This window comes from Xiphophorus maculatus, chromosome 4, assembly GCF_002775205.1.
Source record: "Xiphophorus maculatus strain JP 163 A chromosome 4, X_maculatus-5.0-male, whole genome shotgun sequence".
NCBI lineage: Eukaryota > Metazoa > Chordata > Actinopteri > Cyprinodontiformes > Poeciliidae > Xiphophorus > Xiphophorus maculatus.
This window is the reverse complement of record NC_036446.1, coordinates 29669782-29697480: the sequence shown is the minus strand read 5'-3', so window position 1 is coordinate 29697480 and position 27699 is coordinate 29669782. Positions and strand designations below refer to the sequence as shown.

The 27699-nt window shown below is 39.8% G+C and overlaps 1 protein-coding gene and 1 long non-coding RNA gene across 4 annotated transcripts in view; one reads left to right on the top strand and one right to left on the bottom strand.

Moving 5' to 3' along the window:
- Positions 1-27384, top strand: part of LOC102217519 (myocyte-specific enhancer factor 2A-like) — a 49761-nt gene extending 22377 nt beyond the window's left edge. For all 3 annotated transcript variants that reach the window (XM_023331811.1, XM_023331812.1, XM_014470058.2), the window contains 9 exons: positions 509-698; positions 7258-7461; positions 18680-18814; positions 19096-19330; positions 19829-19882; positions 21459-21616; positions 24436-24556; positions 25099-25201; positions 26467-27384. In XM_023331811.1, the coding sequence (XP_023187579.1) occupies positions 645-698; positions 7258-7461; positions 18680-18814; positions 19096-19330; positions 19829-19882; positions 21459-21616; positions 24436-24556; positions 25099-25201; positions 26467-26815 (1413 nt within the window). In that variant the 5' untranslated portion in view covers positions 509-644 and the 3' untranslated portion in view covers positions 26816-27384. The remainder of the gene's footprint in view (positions 1-508; positions 699-7257; positions 7462-18679; positions 18815-19095; positions 19331-19828; positions 19883-21458; positions 21617-24435; positions 24557-25098; positions 25202-26466) is intronic.
- Positions 24886-26446, bottom strand: LOC111608340. Its single transcript, XR_002752611.1, has 2 exons — positions 26201-26446; positions 24886-25252 (listed from the first exon to the last, which is right to left on the bottom strand). It is a non-coding gene; the product is annotated as an uncharacterized LOC111608340 (long non-coding RNA).
- Positions 27385-27699: the final 315 nt, after the last annotated feature.

The following is a 27699-nucleotide window of genomic DNA, read 5'->3' as shown; positions in this document are numbered from 1 at the left end:
AGTTGGCAAGTGCCAGTTCATTGCCAACTGGCTGGACAATGTCTGTCCTATACGGCTCACTTCTGTCGCTAACTCATACTATTTGTTTATTTGTGATTTTCTTTTGTCCATTTCTGTCATGATACAAGTACCAAATTTTATTCTTAATATTCTTAAAAAGTTGCTGAAACTTACAGAAACCCGGAAAAGACTCTTTGTCTGTTGACAAGAAGCTGGTAACATTTCCATTGCTTTAGTTTGACGGTAAAGTGACGCATGAGGATGGAGTTGGGGGGGTAAAAATGTCTGAAGTTGTCTTGCTAATACTTAGTGCTGACTCAAAGTCGAGGAAATCACAATAATGATCCCATAAATGACATTAATCACAAAGGTAGATGCAGTTGATGATCTTCCAAACTCCCCTCATGTCTGGTAAAAAAAAAAAAAAAAAAAAAGCATCTAAGCTGAAGATGGGTTGTGATGGAGTGAAAGCAGGACTTGTTTGACTCTGCGTGTGTCTCTCTTTCAGCAGGCCGATGGCGAGCTGATGCCGGCGTAACAGCAGCTGACGTCGGGACTATGTGTTAAGGATTGCCTTTTGAATTTTTAACCACCTTGAGCCCGCTGGTATTCCTCTTCGGCTGTTAGTGGAGTTTGTGTCGGCCATGGGGAGGAAGAAGATTCAGATCAGTCGGATCCTGGATGAGAGGAACAGACAGGTCGGTGCCTCCTTCCCTGTCTGTCTTCTTACGTCGTTTCTTCTGATTACATGTTGTTTTCTGGAAGACAGAAAGTAACAGTATCATCTGTGCTTCTGAATACCTGTGCAAAACTGTAATTTTACTGAAAACCAAGAAACCAAGACAGTTTCAAAGCTCGTGCATCTCCTGAAAACATACCATTTACATCTGTAGAAGAGCAACTGGAACCGGTGGAGCTGGTGTTTTAGAAGAGTCTCAGCAGGTTTGGTGATGATGTGCTACAGACTGAGTTGAGATCTAACATCTAGAGCTGAGAGGATTAGAATGTAAAAACAAATCTTTACTCGTGTGCAGCAATATGCATAACTAACATGTGCAGTGATGCTAATGTATGTAAAAAGTAATTTACCGGCATACCTCTAGTTATAGTACCTAATGCAGCTTTTACAGAAATACAAGAAATATCCAGATGTTTTCACTCATCCCCAACTTTTACAATTGTCACATTTTGTTACATTACAGCCGTAAACTTTAGTGTGTTTCATTGGGATTTTGTCACAAACCAATGCAAAGTAGCATACTTGTGAATTGGAATTAAAACAATGATTTTCAAAGTGTTTTAGTCATTAAAATCTAAAACAAAATCTAAAAATCTAAAAACAAATGTGGCATTACTCTGACACTCATTCATTAAAATTCAGCAATCAGTTGGTTTAAAACCAATGTGTTTAGTGACTGGAATCGATCTGGGTGTAATTTAGTATAAGTTTAGTTGAAGGTTTCAGAGGTTCTTTTAGAGAACGTTGGAGAACAAACAGCTTAACATAGAGCAGACATGTCAGGGTGGATGCTGTGGAGAAGTTGAAAGCAAAGTTAGGTTAAAAACAAGAAACCTTTGAATGTCTCACAGAACAGTTCAATCCATCATCTAAAAATAAAAGAACTACGAGACAGCTGTTGTCTTGTTAAGGTGAGGTTGTTTAATTAAAATGACAGACTGGTTAAGGAGAGCATTAAATAGAGAAGCAGCCAAAAGGCAAATGGCAACGCTGGAGCAGCTGCAGTTTAGGCTCAATAATCTGTTGACAAGACGATCACAAATTCTGCCCTCTGCAAATCTGGCTTTCATGAAAGAGTAGCGAGAAAAAAAAAACATTGTTGAAAGAAAGTCAAAAGAAAATTTGATTACGGTTTGCCACGAGCCATGTGTGATAATGATAATTATTTGGTTTGGTCAGATGAGACAGAACTTAAGCTCTTCGGTAGCGGTGCACTGATAAATCGACCCAGATTCCCTTAATTTTTTGACGATCAGCTATTGGCCGATACTTCTATGAAAAACCAATCTATCCACCTCTGTAAAGTTCGGAAAATCAACTCCTCTTCCCTTTTGCTGTGCCGTGAGACAGACCTGCCCTCCAGGTCACGTCTTCATGACAATAGTCACCCCACTGCTGCTATACTTATTAACTTTTAAGACAAAATAATTGATACTGGCCAAAAATGTTCAGACATTTTAAAGACCGGTGATCAGCCTGAAAACTACAGTCTGATCGCCGCAGATTTCTGATCTACAAGCCAAGCTAATAACCATCTGCACATTATCATGCTGTGCTGATGCTTTTCTTCTGCTCAGAGTCTATAGAGAAAAATAAATGGAGCTTAATACAGGAGAACTTGGAAGAAAACACCTATGTGTTAGAAGGGCCTAGTCAAAGTCCAGACCTAAATTATTTGAAAATGAGCGTAGAGACTTGACATTTGCAAAACTGAGATTTCTAAAAATACTTGCTGGTGTATTTGCAACTAAAGCAGTTGTGTGTAGAATGGATGAGGAGGACTTGAAAGAAATGCACTCCACACTTTTCAGCTTTTGATGAAAAAAAAAAACAACAATTGAAAACATGCTTTATTTTCCTTCTGTTTCACAAATATGATTTGCGTTTTTCCATCACATTAAATCCCAATAAAGTTGATGAAATGGATGAAATGTGGGGGGCATAAGTTGGAGCATTGCGTGTCATTTAGCAAATCACTCCAGATCGGATCTCCCGTTACAAAAACAGCGTTAGGCCTCCATCCCGAGGAACTCCTGGACCTTTCTCTGCACCGTTTCCCTTCTGAGACAGCAGTGTGCGCAGCTGCTGGGCGGTGAGGGCAGTAATTTCTGGTTAGCAGCGCTCGGACAGCACCCTGTCATTAGCAGGGCGGGTCAGCGTCAGGGACACACAGTGGCCCTCTCTCCTCACATCTCCTTACATCTCCACGCGGCTGGCCGCTGGAATCCCTCGCTGTCTGACTCCTCTATATATACTTATATATATATCTATATATATATCACCCCCCCCCTCAACAGCACAACAAATACCAGCCTGTCTGGAAGGATTGCACAGGCTCTGGAAATATGGATGTGGCTGGAAATAAATATCTGGGAAGATTGTTTACATTTGATGTTTGGTTGTCTCGGCCCGAGCTGTTTGAGAACGGACACTGCTGCAGTTGTCTGGCGCGCATATCGCCCCGAGTCTTATATTTAGATCATGGGCTCTATTTTAGGAAGTCGGCTTGCGGTTTTGTTTTATCTGTCAAGCACATCATCTGTTTTTAGCCATTTTTTCTGCTTTCTCATTTTATCTTTCTGGTACATATTTTGTTTCATATACAGTATATATATATATATATATATATATATATATATATATATATATATATATCGTATATCACGATATGATATTCTGATCACGATATGATATGTATCACAATATTTGGCAAACGATACAACTCGATGCACTTTTGCGGTTTTCTGAGTGATTTTAGTGACATTTTGTGTTCCATAGACTTGGATTTAATTAACTGAAAACTGATTAAAAGCACCAACTACACAATACCTGACTCTGATTGGACAGAGTCTAACAGTCTACAGCTGGACAAAATGAATCAAAGATGCAGTGAGAAAATTAGTTGCTGTCATTTAATTCATGTGGATTTTACGCCAGAGCGCCAAATCCTCTGGCGTACCTGAAGATTACATTCTTCAGGCAATCGTTTATATACAGAACAGAAACCACTAAGCTAAAAACAAATTACGAAGTGGATGCCAATAGTCGCACCAATATCCAAACTTTGCATTAATTTCGCCATCTCACTGCTTTTGCCACTGCTCCATTCTGCTTCTCTTTCACAGTTACTTGCGCAACTTTACTTTGTTTCTTAGCAACAAAATACCGCCCATCGTTATTTATTGAAGATTTGAGATTTCCAAAAACAAAGGAATCTAATGTTGCGTTTTGTTGTTTACGTTTGGAAGCTCATTCCCTTTCACATTCCCAGAAAAGCCGGTTTTTGACATTTCTCTGACATTCGGAAAAATATGGTTTACTTATTTTAGCATAACTCCGGTTTTACTTTGCCTATTAACACAATTTAAAAACTTGTATGTAGTTTATAATGTGCACTTTAAGCACAAGTTGAAAGTGAGACTGGGGGAGGCGGAGTCCTGCTGCTACACCGTCACAAACCAGACATGGTTTAATGTATCGATACTCGCAGATGAATAATCAGTACCTTCCGAGGGTGGAAAAAAAATCAATAAATATTGTAGAATCGATTTAATTATACAGCCCTAACAGGAGGATAATTTTCCTAACATAATATATAAATAAATATATTTTAAATTTTATCTAAGATACTGAAGCAATTGAATTATAGTAAAACACTGCCAAAACCCAAAATTTTACCAAGTAGTAACTTGAAATATGACAAAACAAACTTATAAGTAACTTTTCAGGACGATATAAGAGCTTTTTAAAGTAAATAATTCTTTAATATTGATGAAAAAGTACTAGTTCCATTGGCAGATTATTTCACTTATAACTTGGGAAAAAATTTAGTTATAAGTGAAATAGTCTGCCAATGGAAATAGTACTTTTTCCATCAATATTAAGGAATTACAGACTTAAAACAAGCCTCCCAAAAAATTACTTGTAAGTTTGTTTCGTCTTATTTCAAGTTTGCTTTATTTGCATTAGAAGCTAGACAAAAATCACTTGGTAAGATTTTGTGTTTTTGCAGTGAAAACCACCATCACTTATCTACCAATAGCAATGAGATGGTTATTTAGTTGGGCTTTCTAAGCTGAACATATTAGAGCCTAAACGGAGTCCTTAAGCTCCCTGTCACCTCTGCAGTCAGTGAGCATCCTTGGTGCTCCAGTCCCAGGTGAGGCGCTCCGAGCGCAGGATGATCGGTCCCACCCAGCTCTCGGACTCTACAGAGCGCCTTCTGCGCCGGTCGGGCCGGTATGCAAATACACTCTGATCTGCACCGAGAACCGTCTGCTCAACTGACTGGCTTTCAGGTGGTGGAAAACAACAACACGTTAAGCAAATCCCAGTGCGGTGAGCTCAGTCAAATGCATTTGTTGGATCAGTCTGTCGTCAAAGTGGGATAATGTGTAATTTCGTACTGCTACTAACGATTAATAGTTAGTAGTACACCCCTTAATTTTATGATTAAGTGATTAGTCTACATCTCAAATTAAATGAGTTTGAACTTTTTTCATAGTACACTACATTTTTTTTGTATACGAATTACAATATAAACAAAGTATGAATTTTAAGAGCTTTTCCTTTGTAGTGGAAGTCAATTAAAAAATTGTTATCAAGTTATGAAATTAACCCTGAAATGTCCTAATCGCAATAAGTCGCATTTTAGTTAAAAATCATATGTCGACAAAATTAGCAAAATATTCAATTCAAAACCCCTTTTTGCTGTTAAATAATTGAATAAATAGACAGGTGAGCTCAGCAAGAAAATGTATCTATTGTTTTTAATCTGTTAGGTTATTGAAGCATCAGATTGTTACTCTTATACGAATTCGGCTGTCAAGGGTCAAGGGTCGCTGATGATTCATGGGAGTTCTGTAGAAATAAATACTTCTTTAGAAATGTGGGCTGTGGGAAAAATGCTGACATCAGCATTTTCTTGCATTGAGATGCTATCTTAGGCTCCTTTTAAACTCACTGTAGCACAATTTGAACACCACAGTCTGTTCCAGCGTCCAATCAGATCAGTTTTGTTTTTTTTAAGTAAAAAACGAACCCCCAGTTGGCCAGGAGAAGCGACTTTGTCATCCGTTGTTGTTGTTTGTCGATGTCGCTTGTGAGTCAGATTTATTGGTGCACCGCCACCAGAAACTCACAAGTAGAAAGGTTGTGTTTATAACGTTCATAACCAGGTTCATTTTGAAACATCAGAATCAGGGACTTCATCAGATGCACGTGAGGAATGAAAATAAAAAAAAGTCTAAATATAACGTATGATCAGAGCTTCACCGTCAGGATCCCAGAAGGTATGATCACAGAAACATTTACCGCCAGAAAAACGCCGTCTGATTCACAGCAGGGAGTGAGACGGGGATGAGAGAGAACGATCAGCGTGTCACCTGGTGCTCACTGTCAGCTGTAAAACAGACACTCCATACATGAAGGCGTTGAGAATATGAGTCATCTTTCCATATGAATCTATTCAATTTATCAGTTGAAGAGGTGGGGGAGAATTTTTTACAATAAAGCTGGGATTGATTCAGTCAACACATTATCAAAGGTGACCTAATGAACAGGTTAGGACAGATCGGTGGGCTATAAAAAAAAACGTGCTCATTACATTTTTTGGCACAAAATCATTCTTAGAAAATGAGATTTCAGTCTGCTCAGTCCTGCCGACTTTGAGTTCCTGCTTAAGGACTGCTTGTCGCCTTAAATCCAAATAATCTGCTGCTGGCCACGCCCTCCAACTCAACACTTACTCTCACACGTGAAAATGGCTACAAACAGATGCGCAAATATGCAACTGCACATCTTTGAAAGCAGAAGTGGCGCCGCCCCGACAACCAACAAGACTACAGGAGGTGGTCTCTGGATAGTGAGTCAACAGTAAGTCTTTTCGGGGGTGCTGTGGTGACGCAGGGGTGAAGCACAGCCCACATAAAGAGGCCTTATGAATCATGGGAGTTCTGTAGAAAAAAATACTTCTTTAAAAATGTGGGCTGTTGCAGGTTCGATTCCCGGCCTGGTGACTTTTGACCCCTGTCTTTCCTCTCTCTCATTACTCTACTTTCCTGTCACAGCACTTTCAAATAAAGGCCAGTAGAGCCAAAAAAAACCTTTAAAAAACTAAGTCTTTTCCAGCGGTCATTGTGCACTGAATACAGTGGCAAAACCAGCTGACCAAACATGCTGGAGCTCCGCAGTTGTTGCTAAGCTGCGCTCAGCTTGGGGGTTGAGATGAGTTTTGATTGTGACACAACAATCGGGAGGTTTTTGAAAAAACTAATTTTCCAGACACCAACAAAACCAACTGAAGAATAAAACCCTGCAAAAAGTGGGTTTTGCATAGTAGGTCCCCTTTAAATACATCAGAGGACATCACAGGGGCCGGTGGTATTCAGTCATGGGTTAGGCCACCAACAGAGCCTAACCCATGACTAACCAAACCCATGTCCATTTGGTTAACAGAACCAAATGGATCTGTTAACACAAATCCATTTGGTTAGTTTGGGTTTGCTTTGCTCTTCCAGGTGACTTTCATGAAGAGGAAGTTCGGCCTGATGAAGAAGGCCTACGAGCTGAGCGTTCTCTGCGACTGTGAAATAGCCCTCATCATCTTCAACAGCTCCAACAAGCTGTTCCAGTACGCCAGCACGGACATGGACAAAGTCCTGCTGAAGTACACCGAGTACAACGAGCCCCACGAGAGCAGAACCAACACCGACATTTTAGAGGTAAGGAGTCGACGGCGGCGTCTTCAGAGGATTCGCTTTGCCTCCCAATCGTCTTATTTGCTCCGTGTGCGTTCTGTTTATAGAGAGAGCATATTAGTTTTGATTAAAAGGCGCAACATGCAAATACGCCTCACGTACAGCACGGCTTGTTTTGCATCAGCCGCCATGAGGCGTGTGCGTGTACAGTTAGTGAGAGGAGGAATCTGTCTGACCGATGTTTTCTTCGTCCATGTCAAGAAAAGGGAAGGAAGTGACAAAAAGGATGTATTTTAAAAAAGGGGAATTTTGTGCTACAATGTAGAGCTCAGAATTTCATCTTGATGTCTCTTTACTTCACTGTTTTTCTTTGAAAATGTAAGGAAGTGAAATGTTCATAATTTAAAAGAAAGAGCCTAAGCTTTTGTGTGACAGACGAAAATATGAATAACAGATAGGCAGATTGGTTTCATTTCTCAAATTCTAAGGATTTAATCAGATATTGTAATGTCCACTTTTAGGCCTTTAGAGTTGCCCTCACTATTTTGTATATACATGTCACTACTTATGCTGGTGAGAAGCATATTTAATGTGGCTCTAAATGTGAGGAAAGAAGCAAATTCTGTGAATGCTCAAGTCAAGTATGTATAGTTTTTATTCACTTTCTGTTTTTCATTATGTGTATACTGGAATGAAAGGTGCTCTACATGTGGTATATTACAATCTTGCTTTATATTTAGATTTTTAACAAAATATTAAGAATTACCATATGAAAGTTAAATGCCCATCATGCAGCCTGCTGTGCGAACGACTACGTTCTTGATGCTCAATTCCAGTTTTTTGCAGAAAAATGTTTTGTTTTCATGTTGCCAAAAAATTATAACTCAATATATATATATTTTAAAATACCTCAATAACAATATCATAGATGGTATTCCACATTTTCTGCTTTCCCTCTTTTATTTTTTTCTTGGGCTAAACAAATATGTAACATCAAAACATAGTTGTTGTTCTCTTTTACTTTTCTTTATGAACAGCCACTAGAAGTAAATACTATATTCTTATGTCAATATATACAAAATCACAGAATATGTTTAGAGCGTCCAAGAAAATATAAATGCAAACTAATTCTGGTCACAAGTAACAAAACTTAAAAACTCAAATTAAACAAAGAAAACATTTGTTTTTCTAGTTGTTAAAAAGTGTTTGTCCCTCGTGTTTTTTTTAAGAAGTGAAAAAAGTATGTGCACAAGTAAGAATCTGTTCAATATGAAAGGAAATCTGGTGGGGTTGTGAGTTATTGTCGAGCATTGTCACATCAACAACGTAAAAAACTGCAGACTGGTCAAATATTCACCAGCTAAATTAATCAGAAAGTAGGTCGAGCTGCCATCAGTTGGAGCCGCTCCAACCAGTCGGTGTCAAATTCTCCTGCACAAGACGTGCGCACACTTTTAGATGTCTTGAACACGGCGTCTAGAAGTCGTGTTCAAATTACAGATGTTGCCATATAATGCCATATAATGACTCGGCTTAGGATGAAATCTCAGCGCCATCAAAGTTTTTTCCCGCCGTTTTCGTTGCACACGCCAGCAAACACCCACTTTCCTGAAACACAGGTGTTTCAGTGAGATGCTCGTCCTGTTTAATAGTCTCTACTCATTGGCTCTGCTGTTAGAAACCAATGGCCAACATGACTCATGTTTAAACTTCCACTGTGTGTTTGCCTTTCTTGGAGCCTGACTCTCACACTTGTACTAAGTTGTGATTTTACTCCTTCAGAGGAAATTCGATACATTTACTTCCTGAAAATGTACATTTAAGGCTCCACTTTGTGGCAGCCCTCAATGTGGAAAAGCCTTCAAGCTTCAAAAAACTTTCTACTTTGCCAAACCAGTTGCAGTAAAGATTATCAATACGCACAATTCAAATATTGATACTAAAGAGTGTCTGTGTAAACTCTCCTGCTGTGAAACCACAACTGGACACCTGGGGAAGCTCCGACAGCCATTAGCCGTGCAGAATTTGCCTTCTCTCCGCCTCATTTTGTTTATTCCCACAAATGTCATGCAGACAGACGAGTCGGCTCAGGCAGCGCCTGACCAATTGGAAAGCTGCTTGTTTACATATTGGTCTGTCTATTTGCAACATTTAAGCATGAAATTTGACTATATTTAAAGGACGGGCCCCTCTCGCTACAACAGGCGTCCCGTGTCGGAGAGGTCCCACGAGAAGCTCCTTTGGATCAAATTATTATGATCAGGCAGGAAAATTAAACACTCAAGTTTTTTTTCCCACACAGAACAAATGTAATATGTAAAAATTTAGTTTAATGTATGTAAAAATGACCAAAAATGATCTTTTCATTTAAATGACATCAAAACGTCTTGCAGTTGTCAACAGCTGAGTTTGGAAACAGCTGGTTCAGCGTAACGTTTTGCCGCCATTGTTGCATCATTTACTCCTCAAATGTGGGAGCTGAGGACACCAGTAACTGTTTAACACACAAACAAACAGTGGCACTTATTTTGCGACACTGAGCATTTAATGTACCTTTTGGATCGGTAATGGGAATGACGGGTACGGCCTGCTGTGAAAGCATTTTTAAGATAATGCCACCCCATTTAAATCATTCGTTTTGGCGTCTTTTTCATGCGTCAGTGCAAAAACACACTGGCTGACTGTCAAAGGAGGCACAAATAATTATTAAGGCTGGTTGAAATTAAGATTGTTGACTGAAGCTGGCAAATGATTCCAATTTATTTGCAGTTAGAACCACCATAGATTGAGAATGACAAAAAACAGTCTATTTGAAGAACAGGCTAACTTAGATGAGCCTATTGAAGAAATTAACACTTATTAATTTGAGCAAATTTAAAAAATGTTTCTGAAGCACTTTTAAAATAGAATACCAAGTATGATTTTTAAAAAGAACAAAAAATTAAAAATGAAGAAAACCCATATTTGTATTTGTTTGTCATGGTTTGTTATTGTGGTTTTCTATCGGCTCATCTTATCGCTGCATTTTTAAATAGCTTTGTTTAGAGCTTAATCACGATTAGAAATCACTGGTAATGGCAACTGTCGTAACAGAGCAGCTTTTAATCTTTAGTCATTTTTCTGAGAAGGGCCTGTTCAGTTTGGGGTCATATTTTTGGAAACGGCAACCTAATTGTGACATCTCATTTGCTCAACTAGCTGTGAACAGTGCTGTATTGTTGTAAGATAAATGAGAAATAACTAGTGCTGTTCTCACTGTTTGTTTGGTATGATCCCTCCAAAAGAGCCTCCAGACCTTTTATAAATTAGTGTGTCTTATTGTTGGACTCTAGCACTTAGCATAGGATAAAACTTGCACTATGCCCACGGTCGACTGTATCGACTGGCTCTGTTTATTGGGGTGCTACATTAAACCGACTCCCTTTTCCGCCTGACATTCTGGTCAGGCTTCTAACAAATAATACACAGGAAAACATTGTGATGGAGCCTTAAGAAAGATGGTGTGTGTTTGCAGGCGCTTGTTTGTAATACATCGTCGGGAACATTTTCCTGAAACATAATACCTTGTGGGGACTGAAGCCTAGTCCCCACAAGGGGAAACATTGTTTTTGGATCAGAGGTTAGATTTAGGACTAAGGTGTGAATTGAGTTTTGGATAGGGTCAGGGTTACGTATGTAATGGTAAGGGTTAGGGTTAGGGTTAGGTTTAGGGTTAGGGTTAGGTTTAGGCTGTAGAAATGAATGGAAGTCAATGGAAAGTCCCCACAAAGATAGCCACGCAAACATGCGTGTGTATAAACAACTGTCCACAAACCACAATGACGGCTGATCCAACATAAGTTCAGAAGTGTAGGTCAAAGGTTATCCACCACAACATCAACAACCGAACGTTACTACAAGTTACTGCAATCACATGTGTCTCCGCAGGCTGTTGAATCATTGAGTTTTTCACACAAAAACTTCTGCTTTCGGGTGCGTTTGGCTTCACTTTTGGTCAAATCAGTTCTGACGTAGTTTAACGTGCCGAACTGTATCGCTGCAGCTGCCTCTGCCCGATTTCAAGATACAGAAAAGATTGGATGACTTCTCTTTGTGATTTTCTTTTTTCCATACATAAATCTCGCATGATTTGGGATTACGTGCATTTGACTTTAACCATAAAGAGATGTAGTCTGAGTCATTAAATGTCACAACAGTCACAGTCTACAAAAGTTTTTTTAAACAAAATCTATAATCTATTCAAACAGTAACAAATTGTACTATTTTCTATAACATTTATATCTGAAACAACATATTTACACACATTAAAATAAAAACATACCTTGCTTTTCTTCCTTTCTTTCCTCATTGTTTGACAATAAAAAAGACTAAATTTCTCCTGCTTTAGGTCATCTAGGATTTTCAAAACATTTCTATTTATTAGATGCCAGAATGATTTAGCCTGGCAAATGAACAAGCTAATATCAGCTCATACTCTTTGTGTTCCTCTACTGCTGCCAACATAGCATCTTTGTTATATTTCGCACTTTTTCAGACAAAAAAGAATTTATCTCGGCCTTAATCAGAATTGGCACATAGGGCTTTTTAAAGATCGGTGATCAGCCAGGAAACTGCAATCGTTGCACTCCTAGTTGGTAGTTTTATAATTGTTCTAAATGTTGTCGTAACAGCAGAATAATTGTTGCTTATTCTGTTACACAACAAAAACACATATTCTTACCAAGTGTTTTTAATCTATTTTCTAGTGCAAATATCTTAGTACACTTTAAATAAGACAAAACTAACTCATAAGTAACTTTTCAGCAAGATATAGGAGCTTGTTTTGATTCAATAATCCCTTAATATTGATGAAAAAGTTGTAGTACCACTGGAAGATTATTTAATTTATTACAAGGCATTTTTCCCATGTTATAAAGTAAATAATCTGCCAGTGGAACTAGAAATTTTTCATCAATATTAAGGGATTATTAACTTAAAACAATCTCGTATTTCTTGCTGAAAAGTTGTGAGTTAGTTTTGTCTTATTTCAAGTGTCCTGCGATGTATGCACTAGAAACTAGACTAAAAACACTGGGCAGGATTTAGCAGTGTAAAACGTGCAGACATGCACACCACAAGGCCATGAAACCGTGGCGCTTTTTACCAAAGGCTACCATTCCGTGACAATGTCTCGCAGGCCCATTCCCAATGCAGCGCTGTAAATGTTTAAAATCTTGCTTTCTTATTGATCCCAACAGTAAAACTAGTCAAATGCTTTACAGCATTTGACTAGTTTCGGGCTGCATTTGACTAAACAGCCAGAAAGCCCTCGCTGGTCACTTCATCTTTCTGACAGTTTGCCTTTGTCACTATAATTGACCCAGGCTCACGTCCAGCACAGTGAAGTTTCAACAACAACAGAGACTCTGTCCAAGGTATGCAGTTCAGTCATGTCAGCCTGCGGAGATGAATGAGAAGTTCAGCGGAAAGAGAAGAACTACGACAGAGTGGAAGCTGAAAGTGCGGCGTGCGGCTCAGCCGTTATTTGGCTCCGATCCTTCAGAACGACCGCACGTTTCCTATAGGACACGTTCTCCTGGAGTCTGCTTTTTTCTTTTCTTTTCTTTTTTTTTAACTGCCAGCGATTTGTCGGATCAAATCTCAAGTATTGTGCCCTATTCTTAGCCTCGCGGGGCAGTAGTCACTTGCCTGAAAGAGGCTCACTGGAGGGGCAACGCGGGGCTTTCTTTTATCTTTGATGCAGCCCCAACAGCTACAAGACATCACCCTCACATGCTGTGATTCTTAACAGTGCAGCTCATGCCTCTTGGTGGCGGCCAGCCAGATGCCTTTGGAGATCCACTAAAGCCTGCTTTGACATTTGAGATGATAAGAAGGCACACACCCTCAGATCCTGTAACAGACACTTAGAGATAGTCCTCAGAGGCCAGACATGATGCAGTGCTTTAACCCCCCCCCCCTACACACACAGACACACACACACACAAACACACACACATATCTATAGAGACTTATCTCACTGTGCGAGTCTTGGGACTAAATCCTGCTCGACCCACATGCCCTTGTTCTGCTCTGCTGTTCTGCTCTGCTCCTCTCTGTCCTGGTGTCATCCAGTATTAGCCTCTTAGTGCATTTTTCAGGAAAAGGCATGCATTATAAAGATGGACACAGATGCTATAGACTCATGGCGTCCAATTTGGTCCCCATCAGGTTGGCAAGAGAGCTGCAAGAAGAGCGAAAAATATATATATCTAAGTATTTAATATAAGAAGCTAAGAATGCACCGATCTACTTTTTTCATTCCCGATATCGATACTGATATAAATATCTGAGGTCCGGCATCAATCCGATACAGAAAAACGGTGCCGACCAAAAACATTTCCTTTTTTTTTTCAAACACAGACATCAATATACTGAATTAAACATTTATTAGATAACTCTGCACCGGTGCAGCACACTTAAATACATCAGTAACTTCAGAAGCTAGAAAACAAATAAAAACAACTTCAGTCAGGGCAATTAGGACTATAACAGCCAGTGTAAAATAAATAATAAAGAAACTGAAACTGACAGAAACAATAGGTTGACTATATTGGTAAAACATGTAAAAGATAAACTACAACAAACTTACTTTCAAATGGTTCAGAAATTACGAATTTGAAATGTAAAGTAAAATAAACAGTAAAACATAGTGTCACCAAGAGCACAAAGCGTAGAATTAGCCTGAATAGATCTACGTTTATGGATCGGGCACATTGTCACCAGAACTAGAATCTTTTTCAATTTAGGGACCGATACTGGTATTGATATCGGATCGGTGCATTTAGGAAATAAAATCGGTTAGTAGATTCAGTAACGTTCAGTCTGCTTTGTTTTCCTACTGTAGTCAATATTTACTTTCCCTTATTTTGTTCCCTGTTTTTAATTATAGTGTTAACTTTCTGAATGGACCCTTTGCCATGGCAACAGCCCTCATTATGTAACAGTAAGCGCTGAGCGGGAGCCTGTAGCCGTCTGCTGTCCTCCCACCTTGGCCGCTGGGTGAGCCGGCCCCCCTCATCAGAGTGTGTCCAGTCTGCTGAAGGCATTCAACTTGTGTTGTGAAATGATAAATAGGATATAGAATATGTGATCAGCTCATCTTCAAATCAACCAATTGCAATAATTACAGTCCTTGACATTTATTATTAGATGTACCTTTAAATACCGTCAGTTACTGTAGCTCCACCAGCTAACGCTATGCCTTTATTGTAAAAGTAAAGCTTTTGAGATTGACATGAAATAGTTTTTCATTATAAACTCTATGCCTTTTGTTTTTAAGATTTTTACAGTTCTCTGTCCTGGTCTCTGCAGGAAGTGACGAAATTCCAAAAAGTAAACATTAGCTTGCAATGGCTCTAAATGCATCTGGAGAAAGTTCTGGATTATTAGAGCTGCAGCATGCAACTTTTATGGAAAAAGAATCTGGTTTTTTTGTTGTTGTTGTTGCTTTGTTTTTTTTTTTACATATTTGGTAGTGTCTCGTGATATTGTCTGTCTCGTGTTATACTGTCAGGACAAATATGTAAAAAAGAAAACTATTTTTTATGAGTTCCCTACTTCTACCACAACTAAGGTTAGGGTGTGTTTCAGCTGTCAGTGGAATAAATACTAATGTCACTATTTCATCCAGATGAGCTGCAATGATGAGTCAGTTTACTTTAAGCCATTAAAAGCAGCTAATTAACCCGTCGTTGTTCAACTCGTCATCTCCTCTGCATAGGTAGGATATAGACTGACTAAGCAGTTTAGCTTAAATATGCTTAGGTTGTGTATCAAGGACCTGCAGTTGGAGGAGAAAGTAAAGTTTGCTGTTTTGTTTCTTTTTTGTTGAAATACTAAACAGAATTGATGGACAGGTTTGTGTCATCCAGTTCCTTGCAACAGTAGTCACAGCTCTTAAAGTTTTCCACTTCATTTTAAACTACAACCACAAACTTTTATGTATTTCTTGGAGGTTTTTTACGGGACGTAACATCACAAATGGTGAAGTGGAAGGAAAATGATGTATGGTTTTAATTTCATTTATTTTTATATATATAAAAAGTAGCTGAAAAGGGTATCCTTACTCACAACGACAGAAACGGTTACAACAAGTCTCCCGTTTTACCGTTCCTGTCCACACATGCAGCTGGAGGAGAAAAACACAGCGCTCCGTGTTGAGTCACGGATCCTGTGGCTCACTCTTCACCGTCCAGTGCAGTCCAGCGTCTAAAAAAAGAAGAACGTGGGACAACTGCAAGCTCACCGAGACGATGGTCGTGGTAGAAGAGTCTAATTTAATTTAGTTGATTTGATTAGGACAGTGCACATTAATCAATATCGCCACAAATCACGGCGGCGTAAATACGCAGGAATTAGCGCAGTGGCTAAATTTGTCCTCGGAGAAGTGAGCAGAAAAAAACGAAACACCTCACTATACAATTCCCAGGGCAGGACACATAGTTTTATTAAAAAAGTACAAAATAATAATAGTAATAATAACATCCTCAATAGAAAACAATTACATACGAAATAACAACCAACAGAGAGGAACAATACAAGATCTGGACAGCTGTTGTATTTGTTGTGCACTCAAGAAATATTGGACCCACCGATCCACTTTTTTTGCCTCTTCCAATAAAATACCGGTACCTGAGGTTTAGTATCGACCGATACAGAAAAACACCTGTCTAAAAATGTTTCTTTTTTTTAAACACAGACATAAATTAACTGAATTACAAATTTATTTGCTAACTCTGCACGAGTACATCACATTTTATAATTTAAAGTACACCAGTAGCCACAGGTTTGGTCAAACATGTAAAAACGACTTTAATTAGTTCAGTCAGTGTAATTAGGAGCAAAAGAGCCAACGTGAAATAAATAATAAAGAAGCTGAAACCGACAGAAACAGCAGGTTGATTGCTTTGGTCAAATGTAAAATAAACTTTAACAAACCTTTTAAAAATGTTCTTAAATGTAATTAGGAATTCTAGATACAGTGTAAAATAATAACAAAGCATGACGACACTCTGTGTGCAAAGCATAGAGTTACACTGAATAGATCTGGCCTTATGGATTGTGCACATGGTCACAGATTCCTGATCTAGAATTTTCTTCAACATCGGGACCGATACAGATATTTACATCATATCGTTGCATCTCTACCAGCTGGCTGCGAGAAAGAAGAAAGAAAACATTGTTGAAAGAAAACTATGAGAAGTCCCAAATGTTATTTGCCACAACCCATTTAGGGGTCGCGTCAATTATCTGGAAGAAGGTGCTCTGGTGAGCTGACAGCACAGCCTTCGAAGTGCGGAGCTCTTAAAAAGTTCTGCAGTTCCTCTCCGACTCGCGTCGCTGTCAGAGAATTTCTCTGACCGGATCAGAGAAGACGCAGCACATGTGCGTTCGTTTCAGGAGTTTACGAGAGCGTTGAAGCGCTCTGCTGCTTTACGAGAGCTCGAGTGTGTGACCCCTCGAGAGGTCAACCGGCTGCGAAAGTGGCGTTCAAGGTCTGTGGTGGAAAAATAGACGTGTCAGAGTGTTTTTAAAGCTTTGGGGTAACTACCAGTGTCTGGGAATGCAGCGGCCGTGTGCCGGTCGGCCAGTCCGTCCCGTTCACGCTGTGACCTTATAATGAGAGGAGCAGAGAGGAGGGAGACCGCAGAGCTCGCGTCGCGCTCCAGGCTCGGCTGCTAGTGCAGGTGCCGTTAAATCCCATCCACTCATCCACTCCGCTGTGCTGTTTTTATGTTGTTGTTGTTGTTGTTGTTGTTTTCAAGGTGCGTCATCTTTCCCTGTGTTTCGCTAACAACGCCACAGCTAATTTCAAGGTGTGAAAACACACAGGTTCAGCGCTGAGCCGCCTCTGTTTGAGGAAGGGGAATTATGTAACCTTCAAGATGCATATCTTGCTCCGTTAAGGTGGAGCCCAGGATGTTTTCTGTGTGAAATCATCCACAACTGATGAAGTCAAGCTGAGCACTAAAAACAGCTGATGTGTGGTTTTGTTTGTTTTTTGTAAATCTGAATGCTTTTTACAACAGACCTTTTAAATTAATGGTAGCTACTGGCTTTGATAGAATATTTTTATATATATGGTCACAAGATGCGTTTCCATTACAAATATGTGTAAAACTTTGTTGATATTCCATTAATGTTGAAAAAAGAAATTTTGCAAACAAGGTTTTTCCATTAAATCAGGAATTAGAACAAACTTAGAATGCAGAGAAACTCTCCTTACTTCCTTAGATTAACATGATCAGAACAAAAATCTGATATAAATTACGGACTACTTAGTTTTAAACATGGGGAACTAATATGTAGGTTTTTTTTTTTTACTTTTTCTTCTTTTACTCTTTTCTTTGGTTTGTATTTCCTTCTAATTCATGTAAAGCACTTTGAATTGCCTTGTTGCTGAAAATGTGCTATATAAATAGAATTACATTAATTACCTTAAATAAGAAACGCAATTAAAAATCACACGTGAATGCGTTTGATCACACGAAAAGTCATTAAACACATCGTGTCATCGTTCTCCAATTGCCGTACTTCCTGTGGTCGTCTTCTTTGTGGTTTGCGTCAGTAGCGACATCCCGTCGTTCATCATGTGACTCATACGATTGGGGGACCAGTGTTTCCATTGCAGTTTTGCCAAATAAACCAATTTGTGTCCTAATAAAACACACTTGTGGTTTGTAGCATTCGTTTTCTGCTGTGACGTTGCAGGTTCAGTTCATGAATTTGTTGCCCTTGAAATGTGAAACAACTGAGAAGGTCGCAGAATGTCTTACTGGGAATATAATGTGCAATAATTAAAATAACTGTGAAATGACAGAGGGAAGGAAGTTTTTGTTGTAACATTTAGTGGTGAAATATTTAGTAAATATACATTTTATTCCTTTTTTAAATTGTTTGTTTTTACATGAAAAGTATTTTTGATTGTATTGGATTTTTAATTTTTTTTAATTTTGCACCTATAGGGAATACAACCAGTCATGTTGTTCTGTAACAATGATGCTATTCTATTCAGAGATCTCACCTCTGACTTCATGTTAAAATACGAAAAACAACAAAAATAAGTTTCCTAAAACTTCTTTAGCATGTCTGTTCCATCCCCTCCGTCTACCGCCTCGCTCGCATTGTAAAGAAAAAAAAGTTGTTTTCCGCCGATCTTTAATTGGCTTTTGTGCTTTTGCCTGCTGCTTTTTACCCACAGGCGCTGCATAAGAAGGAGCACAGAGGCTGCGACAGCCCAGACAACGAGTCGTCCTACGTCCTCACCCCCAGCACCGAGGAGAAATACAAAAAGATCAACGAAGAGTTCGACAACATGATGAAAAGTCATAAAGTAGTAAGCAACATTTTGGTTGGCTGTTTTGTTATTATGGTCGCATTGAAAAAGAAGAATAAATTATGAAATGTTGGATTTTATCGAGGAGATGCATTTTTCACATCTGAAAGACAAATGAGAAAGTGTCAAAGACTCTGGTACATGTTACAGATAATTATTGCAGACATTGAGCTCATGCAGTGTTTATTGCCTGTTGACTGTATGGTGTGAAGCACTTTGAACGGCCTTGTTGCTGAAACGTGCCATACAAATAAACTTGTCTGGACTTTCGTTCCCACTAGTCCACAGGTCAGCCACAGCAGCATTTCATGCATGCAGCATCAGGCAGCACCACCTATTGCCATGGAGCGGGAGGAGGAGGAGGAGGAGGAGGAGGTGGAGGAGGAGGAGTGACTTCACAGGCTCTAGCTGCAGCCACAGCAGTGCTGTCTGACAGCGGGATCCTCTGCTCGCCTCACACACACACCCACAGAAACACAAACTCCTCACAAAGACCTCCCAGCACTGGAAACACAGGTTAGTGTCACAGCATTGTTAACACTTTTAAGGAATGAACCACAGAGTGACGCTAAAGCGATGGGAGGCCCAGGTGGCCAAATGTGGTCAAAATAACAAAAAAATATATATATATATATGTATATGTGTGTGCGTGTGTGGACTGAATTAAATACAGAAGATACATGCAATGTCTGACAACAATACTTAGCATGCTTGATGTGTCTGTGAATATATTTTCATGAATAATCGTTTGAGAGTGTATATATTTAACTGGAAGGGCAGTTTGATAATAGCTGAGTTTTATTGAAGTAACCAGTTTTATTGAAGTGAAACGTATGACTGAACTTGAAATTTCTCTAAAGAAATGAAACATTTCAAGGAAGCACGAAGGTTTGTGAAAAAGATTATATGATATGTGCCTTGTGAACAAAAATCATGAAAAAAGTCTCTAAAGATGCATGTCTCTGCGTGTGTGGGTGTGTGTGGGTGTGTGTGTGTGGGTGTGCTCACCATTAGGTGGCCTGCAGGGCAGCTCAGATCTGGCTCTGCACAATGGCTCTGGAGCAGCTGGTATGTATCTTATAAACATGCTCTGACACACACAGTGCTTTCACACAGACACTTTGTTTTCCTGTGATCCGTTGAAGTCGAAGCGTGTAGGATTTAGGTCTGTTGCCTTTGGGTTGTGTCCTGTCGATGACGTCATGAGGCCTCCGGTTTATCACATCTCAGCGTCAGGGTGGGACCACTGAGTCAGTGTGTGTTGACTTCCTAAATGCTTTCTGCTTCACTCTGTCGCTCTGATTCAGGCTGCACCGCGCTCTTCAGGAGAAGAACTCAATAGCCTCCATTTTGTGAAATCAACAATAGCTTTTACTTGGCGCAACTCTGTGATCACATCAGGATTTAGCTATGAGGTACAAGATTAAGCTACCATGGGCTACTACCTTAAATCTGGTGTCAGGCTGCAGAGCTGTACTAAATATAAGGAGTACCAAACCGTTCAACAGATTCAGCCTTGTTGAGAAAAAGAAACATTTTCCTCTTTTCTCATTTTTATGGGATCATTAGCACCTTTAAAGAATACAAGAGAATGTTTTTAGGCCTATCGCAATAAGCAATGAATCAGTACATCACATGAAAAATCAAAACAACTTCAATAATTTTCAGTTGCATGATTTATTTGCTTTTCTTTTTTCCTCTCTCTCTTTCTACCAAAATCTGGATTATAAAAGTCTTCAGTGTGGTTCACTGGTCTCAACTAGACCATTTTTTTGAAGGACAATTTTGTTAACAGAGACTTTATAATTTTATTTTATTTCTTGTTTCTGTTGTTTTGTTTATTTATGTTGAATATTTAAAACATTTTCCGGTGTTAAATGATCGTTAGTATTTAAAGTGTATTCATCTTTGAGAATGTGTTCTTGCATTACCATTATACTACTTGAAAATGGTCTGAAAGCAACAATATTATCGTTTATCGCAATAACTTCAGAGGCAAATTATATGTAACAAACCCGATCTCGTGGTTATGGTTCGGATACGACAACTAAACATGGATTCCAAGGATACTTTCTACGAGACTTTCTCGTAAACAAGTCCTGATTCTCGCTGCAGTCAGACTCTCTACAGAGCAACCGTGCAATTTGGAGGTGTGTGCCCTCCTCTCTACTCGATTCCTGTGTGCCAGTGGCCTGAGAAGCTGGACTGATTTTTGGATGCTGTGGTGCCAAAAGAATCGCATTAATTTATCCAGAGTGCTGCTGCAGTGTGATAAGCTGAGGTCCAGGGTGTTCATGATCAACTCTTCTTCACATGCATAAATATTGTGTTTGTTCAAACCTTACAGCAATTTTCCCAGAGCTGAATCCTGGAAATGTTGCCATTACATAATGTTAGGAGAAACAGAGAGAGAATAAATGAATGATTAATTATTATCTCTTGTATAATGTATAGCTGCTCTTTCTCCATTCAGGGTTAGCTCTGTTGTGGACAGGATGACTCCAATACATATGAATACATCTGATATTAAAGTCTTTTTTTCCTGATTCCTGAACGAGTCGAGTCTAAGAACCTACAGACGGGATGTTTTAACAAGACCATTCGGATTCTGCTTTCCGTCACTCATCGGACGTCTCTTTCTCAGTGAACGGATTCATGGGCTCCAGCGGTGGAGGCATCCTGGGGAAGACCGGACCGGCCAAATCTCCTCCTTCTCTCCAGCACCAGGCCAGCGGCCCGATCCCCGGCGGCCGCAAAGGCGACCTGCGGGTGGTCATCCCTCACTGCAAAGGAATGATGCTGGTATGGATTCCCCTCCCCTCCACCCGAGTCCCAAACGTTCTCACCCACACCTGAGGTCACGTCAGGTGACTCCCGAGCAGAAGGGCGTTCCGATCGCTCTCCTCGTTCCTGGTTGATTTGGATTATCACAGCTTTCCGTGATAATACAAGATTGAAAACCCCAAGATTGTGTATATTATGAATAAAAAGAAAATACTGCACATTCACGAGGAAGATTCCAGACTCTATGAGCCGTCCATCTGACGCTCTCCACAGAGCAAACCACAAAAAGTCATACGTTTTCTGTGTCCAGGCATATTAATGGAAAGTTGAGTGGGAGGGGCGGGGAGTAGTTGAAAAAGACCCAAAGCAACAGGGAAAACTGCAGCCTTGATGGGTTTGTGAAATAAAACCCATTCAAAAGTTTGGGGGAAAATTCACAAGGCATGGAGCCATTACACATAGATAGATCCAGGACATGGGTTACGACTGTAGCACTCCTCTTTTTATTATTATTCCTATTTAATCTGTCTCATTTAGCATTCTAATTGTCTGTCATTTTTGGTTCCCTCATTGACTGTAAGCCAAAATGAACAGAAACTAAAGCTGGAGATAATCCACTTCATGTGTCATGAATATATGTAGCATCTTGAGTTTTAAACTTTTGGGTTGATAACTGGCATAAATTCACATTTCAGGAATATTCAGTTTTATTTGTTTGCCTTTCTCTTTCTAAGATAACATAAGAATTGGAATAAACTGAGTTATATAACATTTAAAAAGATTTTTGTAGTGTCTTAAGTGCTTAAATGGCTCTGCTTCCTGGATTAATGTAACATTTTCTGTTGTTAAACAATCCTAAAGTCTGTTGTTGTGATAGGAAATTGCATATAAGATCCACATTTAGCCTGAAGAGTTTCTCCAGTATTAGTCATTAATGTCAGCGTTTTGTTTTAAAAGAAATCAACACCCAGTGACTCCACATTAGCAGCTGCCACTCACACTGTTAGTCAGCAATTACTGTCATCAGGTTTTAAACGCGGGATCACAAAATGGCTTCCCAATATTATCAAAAAGTCTCCAGCGAAGTGTTGCATTTCATGGAAATAGAGCTATTTCATTGATTAGAAATTTAAGGGTCTATAATTAATTAGTTACTATTAATCGTCAATTTTTTATTTAATTGAAAACTGTACATTGAGAAGCGAAGCAACATTTTCAGTTCAAAAACCCTTTTTGCTGTGAAATTACTGAATAAATGGACATTATAACTCAACGTTACTGTTGCTTCCAGATGTCGCTTGTGCATCAAGAGTTACTGGCGTACCGGAAACGTGCAAAGACAATGGTTCTGGCCGGAACCTTTTTAATGTAAAAACAAAATATGCAATTAATTGTGCTAAAATGTTTAACCCGTTAAAATCTCTGCAATTCCTTAATTGAACTTAACACATTAAAGTCCCAGCCCTAGTCTGTGCTTCATCTCATGGTACTGCGGGAATCATATACCAGCCCCTGTCCACGTAAAGTACTGAAAATGTTTTCAATGTGATAGCTTCAGTTTTAAAGCTGAATGCCTTTCCAAAGTCAAAAGTAACCATTGCAATGATTGGTCAGTATTGTAAATGCTAAAGTAAGACTGCAGTAAGTTTGGATTATCTGGAAACCCAGCATCTTCAGACCTAATGCTGGTAACTCCTCCGACACGGCAGTAATTCACACAGCATTGTTGTGCTGGAGTGTTAACCACCGAGCTTTATTGGTTTTACTGTGGTGTGAAGCAGCAACCGTAAACAAAATGGACGTCTTTACAGTTTTAAGAAACAGCCCTCTTGATTAGATCATTTCCAAAGGCGCCTTTCACTTCCCCCCTTCATGCATGCATGCTCGGCTGTTCTGCACGGACCAGGACCGGCTCGGATTCAGCAAAGCGATTCACAGGAGGAACTGAGCATGTCGGCCTGTGTCAGATTCATTACTGCAATAGCTAAACTGGAGATTCTCTGACAGTAGAGTCGCGGACAAAGCAGGGAGATCCATTTTAGAATGGTGTAGCTTCCTATTTTTATTTTTGTTGTTTTTAACCCTCTACACACAGTGGTGTGTGTGTGTGTGTGTGTGTGGGTGTGTGCGTGTGTGTGTGTGTGTGCGTGTGTGTGTGTGTGTGTTTATTCAGCAGTGACATCGTTTGGAATGATGTCATCGCTCACTTTATCAGGCCAGAACTGCAACAACAGCTCAGGGAGGAACAGCACAAAACTTTTAGTGCTCTGTAACAGAGCTAGCTTTGCTATGCGTAGCATTAAGCTAGCAAAGGTTTTACTTCATAAACTTCTTCTGTAAAGGAAATCATGACCTGGTTCTAAGAATAAAATTCAACAAAAATGTATATTGTTTTTCTTCCTAGAATTATTTTTACAAACCTCATCAGTCTGCATTTAGTAATTGCTCAGTAAGCATAATGAGGTTCTTGCGTTAAAAAGGGAAAATGTGGCTACATTCATAGTTAGCAAATGGTTCAGAAAGTTTCTCTGAACCTCATCAACTTATTTTCAACAAGCAGGAACTTTACAGGCTTTTCCTGAACATCCGTCGCATCATGAAAAACATGAAGGCAAAACTAATTAAACTGTAAGTATGTTTTCGGTTCAATAGCAGATACACCAAAGGCCCAGCCTGTTTCTTTTTTTAATAATGTTTATACTGACATCATGTGGTTGAAACAGGGCATTGCGTACTCTGGGACTGCATTGCGAAGGGTTACAGAGAAAGAAATCTCATCATAAACATATTCTTCTTCTATCTAATAATGTCACTATGATTATTGTTGTTATTTTCAGAGTAACCAGCGGCTGGGCGCTCAGCCTCTCTCCACCCCAGTGGTCTCCGTCGCCACACCCAGCCTGACTCACCAGAGTCTGGGTTACTCCAGCATCAGCTCAGCCTACAGCAGCGCTGCAGGTTTGTTTGGGGTTCTTTCTGACCAGAATAGTTTGCAATATTAATCATTTCTATACAGTTTCTTGAACTTTATCCCATTTTTTACTTTATGTTTATATTTCTGTGGATTTTAGGCGATAGATTCATCCAACGTAGCATATAACGTAGCATATCTCAATCCCGTTGTAATCTGTTGATGACAATGACAAATAAATCTTATCTTATCTTAAAATATAAGTGTGAAGCTGAAGACAAATGATAATGTTCTCTAATAAACCTCTGAGGCAGAGGACAGCTGGATTTATATTAATAATAATAGATCTGAATGTTGCTGACTGCAGTGGGTTTTGTTATGACAGTTTGTATTTGTCAAACATTTAGACGGCATCCTATCACCTTCCTTCCACTTAACATCTTACACATAAATCACCAACAAAACACATTGAGGTTTGTGGTTGTAACGTGACAAAAATGAGGATTCCAGACAGTAGGAATGCTTCTGTTTTCACTCCGACTCTCATTGAGAGCTGTCGCTGAACGCATCCCGTCTCTCTGTTGCCCAGATTACTCCCTGAACAGCGCCGACATGACGGACTTCGGCTCGGCCGCGGACCACTCTCTGGTCTCCATGACGCCCTGGGAGCAGCACCAGCTCAGCTCCTTGGGGTGAGCGCCTGGAGGCTTTCCATACCGGAATGGGTCTTGCTTCTGACGGATCTGTGTTAGTGGAGAAGCAGGGTTCAGTTTCCGCTAATCTGGAACTAAATTCCAGAAAAATGCAAGACTGCAGAAAAACTGAATTCCATTAAACAAAGGCTAATCAGTTTAGAGCTGGCTTTGATTAGTAACAGCATATCAATATATTTGATATGTATTTGTTTGATGATTTTGATGACGGCATTTGTTTATTGCTTGTTCTAGAATTGGTGACTTTTGATGTTTTTATGACGTAAAGCAGTGTTTTACGTCAAGGGCCACCAGGGGGCGCTAGGGAGACCTAAAAAAAACTTGAAGGAAGATGAGAAAAGAATGCAAAAAACAAAAACAATAATAGAATATATTTTTCAGTCAAACAATATCATTTTTCAAACTGTAAAATCGTATCTATTTTTCAATAATTATTATAAAATATAAGTTAAAATAAATGAGTGCATATTTTTGAAAGGTTTTAAGCAATGACAGCAAAAATGCTGCAGATTTTTCACAAAGCTGTAAAAATCTGCAGCCTTGCGATGCTCTAAATTGTTTGTAAAAAATTTAAAAAAAATTGTGACCCCATGTGCTTTCAACTTAACAATTTTGGCCCTTATGGCAAAAAGTTTAGAGCTTTTTAAAAAAAAAAGAATTTTTTTTAAAGCAAGCTCTTTGTGCCTTTTTATTTTGTCTGCTCAATGACAAACTAAAAAAAATTACAATTTTACTGAAATTGACAAAATGGGTCTGATTTTTGTAGAAAACAAATCAATAAACTATTGCAGCATGCATCTAGTTTCTAAAGTTCTAATTTGGGTTGCGATATTTTCCTCTCAGTTAAAGCAGGTTAATGTTTGTGGTTCTAGTTCCTCCAAAATTAAGATGAACACAAAAACTTTGTTTATAAATTAGATTCTATTTGTTGCACTTAATGTTGTTTTGATTGCATTATTTTCCAGTAACAGAAATTACCCTGAGTGAAGAAAAAGGTTCCTGATTCTAGAATTTAAATCCGCCGGAGAGCTGCAGATGGCCCGTCCGCGGCATGTTGGACAACCCTGGTTTAGAGGTTTAGAAAGTCGGATTAAAATTCCGTCTTCAATTGATGAGCGTAAGAATGCATTCAGGGAATAAAGCAAACAGAAATCCAATGAGTCGGTTGTAGAAAGTTCAGCTTTTTTCCCACCAGATGGCGCTTTCACTCAACTCTCCTGGTTGTCTCCATGCGTTTTTTGCAGGTCGGCCAACTCCAACCTCTCCATCAGCTCTGGCCACAACATCAGCATCAAAGCGGAGCCCATCTCCCCGCCGCGTGACCACCTCCCCCAGCTCGGGTACATGACCCATCACCCCGCCCCCCCTCGCCCAGCTCCTGCCCCTCATCCTGGCTCTCTGTCCTCCCGGGCGGACCTGGGCAGGTCCCCCACCGGCAGCGTCGGCTCGTCCTGCAGCTCCCACGAGGATGGCAGCGACCGGGAGGAGCAGCAGAAGCGACGGCCGGACCCCCGCCTGCTCCCCGCGGCCCGGTCAGACGGCGCCGAGAGCCCGACTCTGAAACAGATGAGAATGGACAGCTGGGTGACGTAGAAAGCCCGGCCTTTACCCAGAAAACGACGTCGGACATCAAGACAAAACGCAGCAGGGACACTTGCTATGCAAATAATCCATGCTTTCTGTTGATTAACTTTTATCTTCTCTGTTTGTTTCTCCTGCTGTTTTTTTTTTCTTTTTCTTTTTAAATCTGGACAATCTGCAGAAAATTAGATCGATAAACCCCCGGCTGCGGTGCAATCACTTGGCTCTTGTCTGACGGCGTCGTGACAAAAGCATCGTCGTCTGAACCGAACAACGTCTGAACTTCTCAGGGCGAGAAACATTTGAAGCAATACTCCCTCCACGCCCCACATCTGTAATTCTTCCTTTAAAAATAAAATGTAGATTAAAAATGACTTATTTATATCGCTGCCAAAGCACCGTACCGTCCACACAGCAACACGTCTCATCAGCGTCATCGCCGTCCGGCTCCATCTGAACCACGTCTTTGTTGTTTTGTACATAACATCTCTATCATGTATCACGTGTATCGTAGCAACACAGTATTGTCTGTTTTGTCTCACACTCCCACCAGGTTTTGCAAAAATATACCTCTAAAGGTGGCTCCTGTGTCCGTTTTATGATTGCCACGTAACGAGTTCTAATGTTTAGTAAAGTTTACATCTTCCCTCTTAATCTGCTCAGTGAAGCATATCGACAGCCATTTTTATTGGCAGGAAGTAGTCGGGGGTGCACTGATAAATCGGCCCACGTGTTCCCAGTTTTGGACGATAAGCCCCAAAACTGGGAACCACTGAAACATGTGCAACCGATCTTATCCGACCATCGTATTGGTGGCGGAGAGGAGCGACTAACACACCCACCCAAAAAGCCACGTCTGCACGTGTGCGGTTAGCAATACTCATCCTAATGTTGCC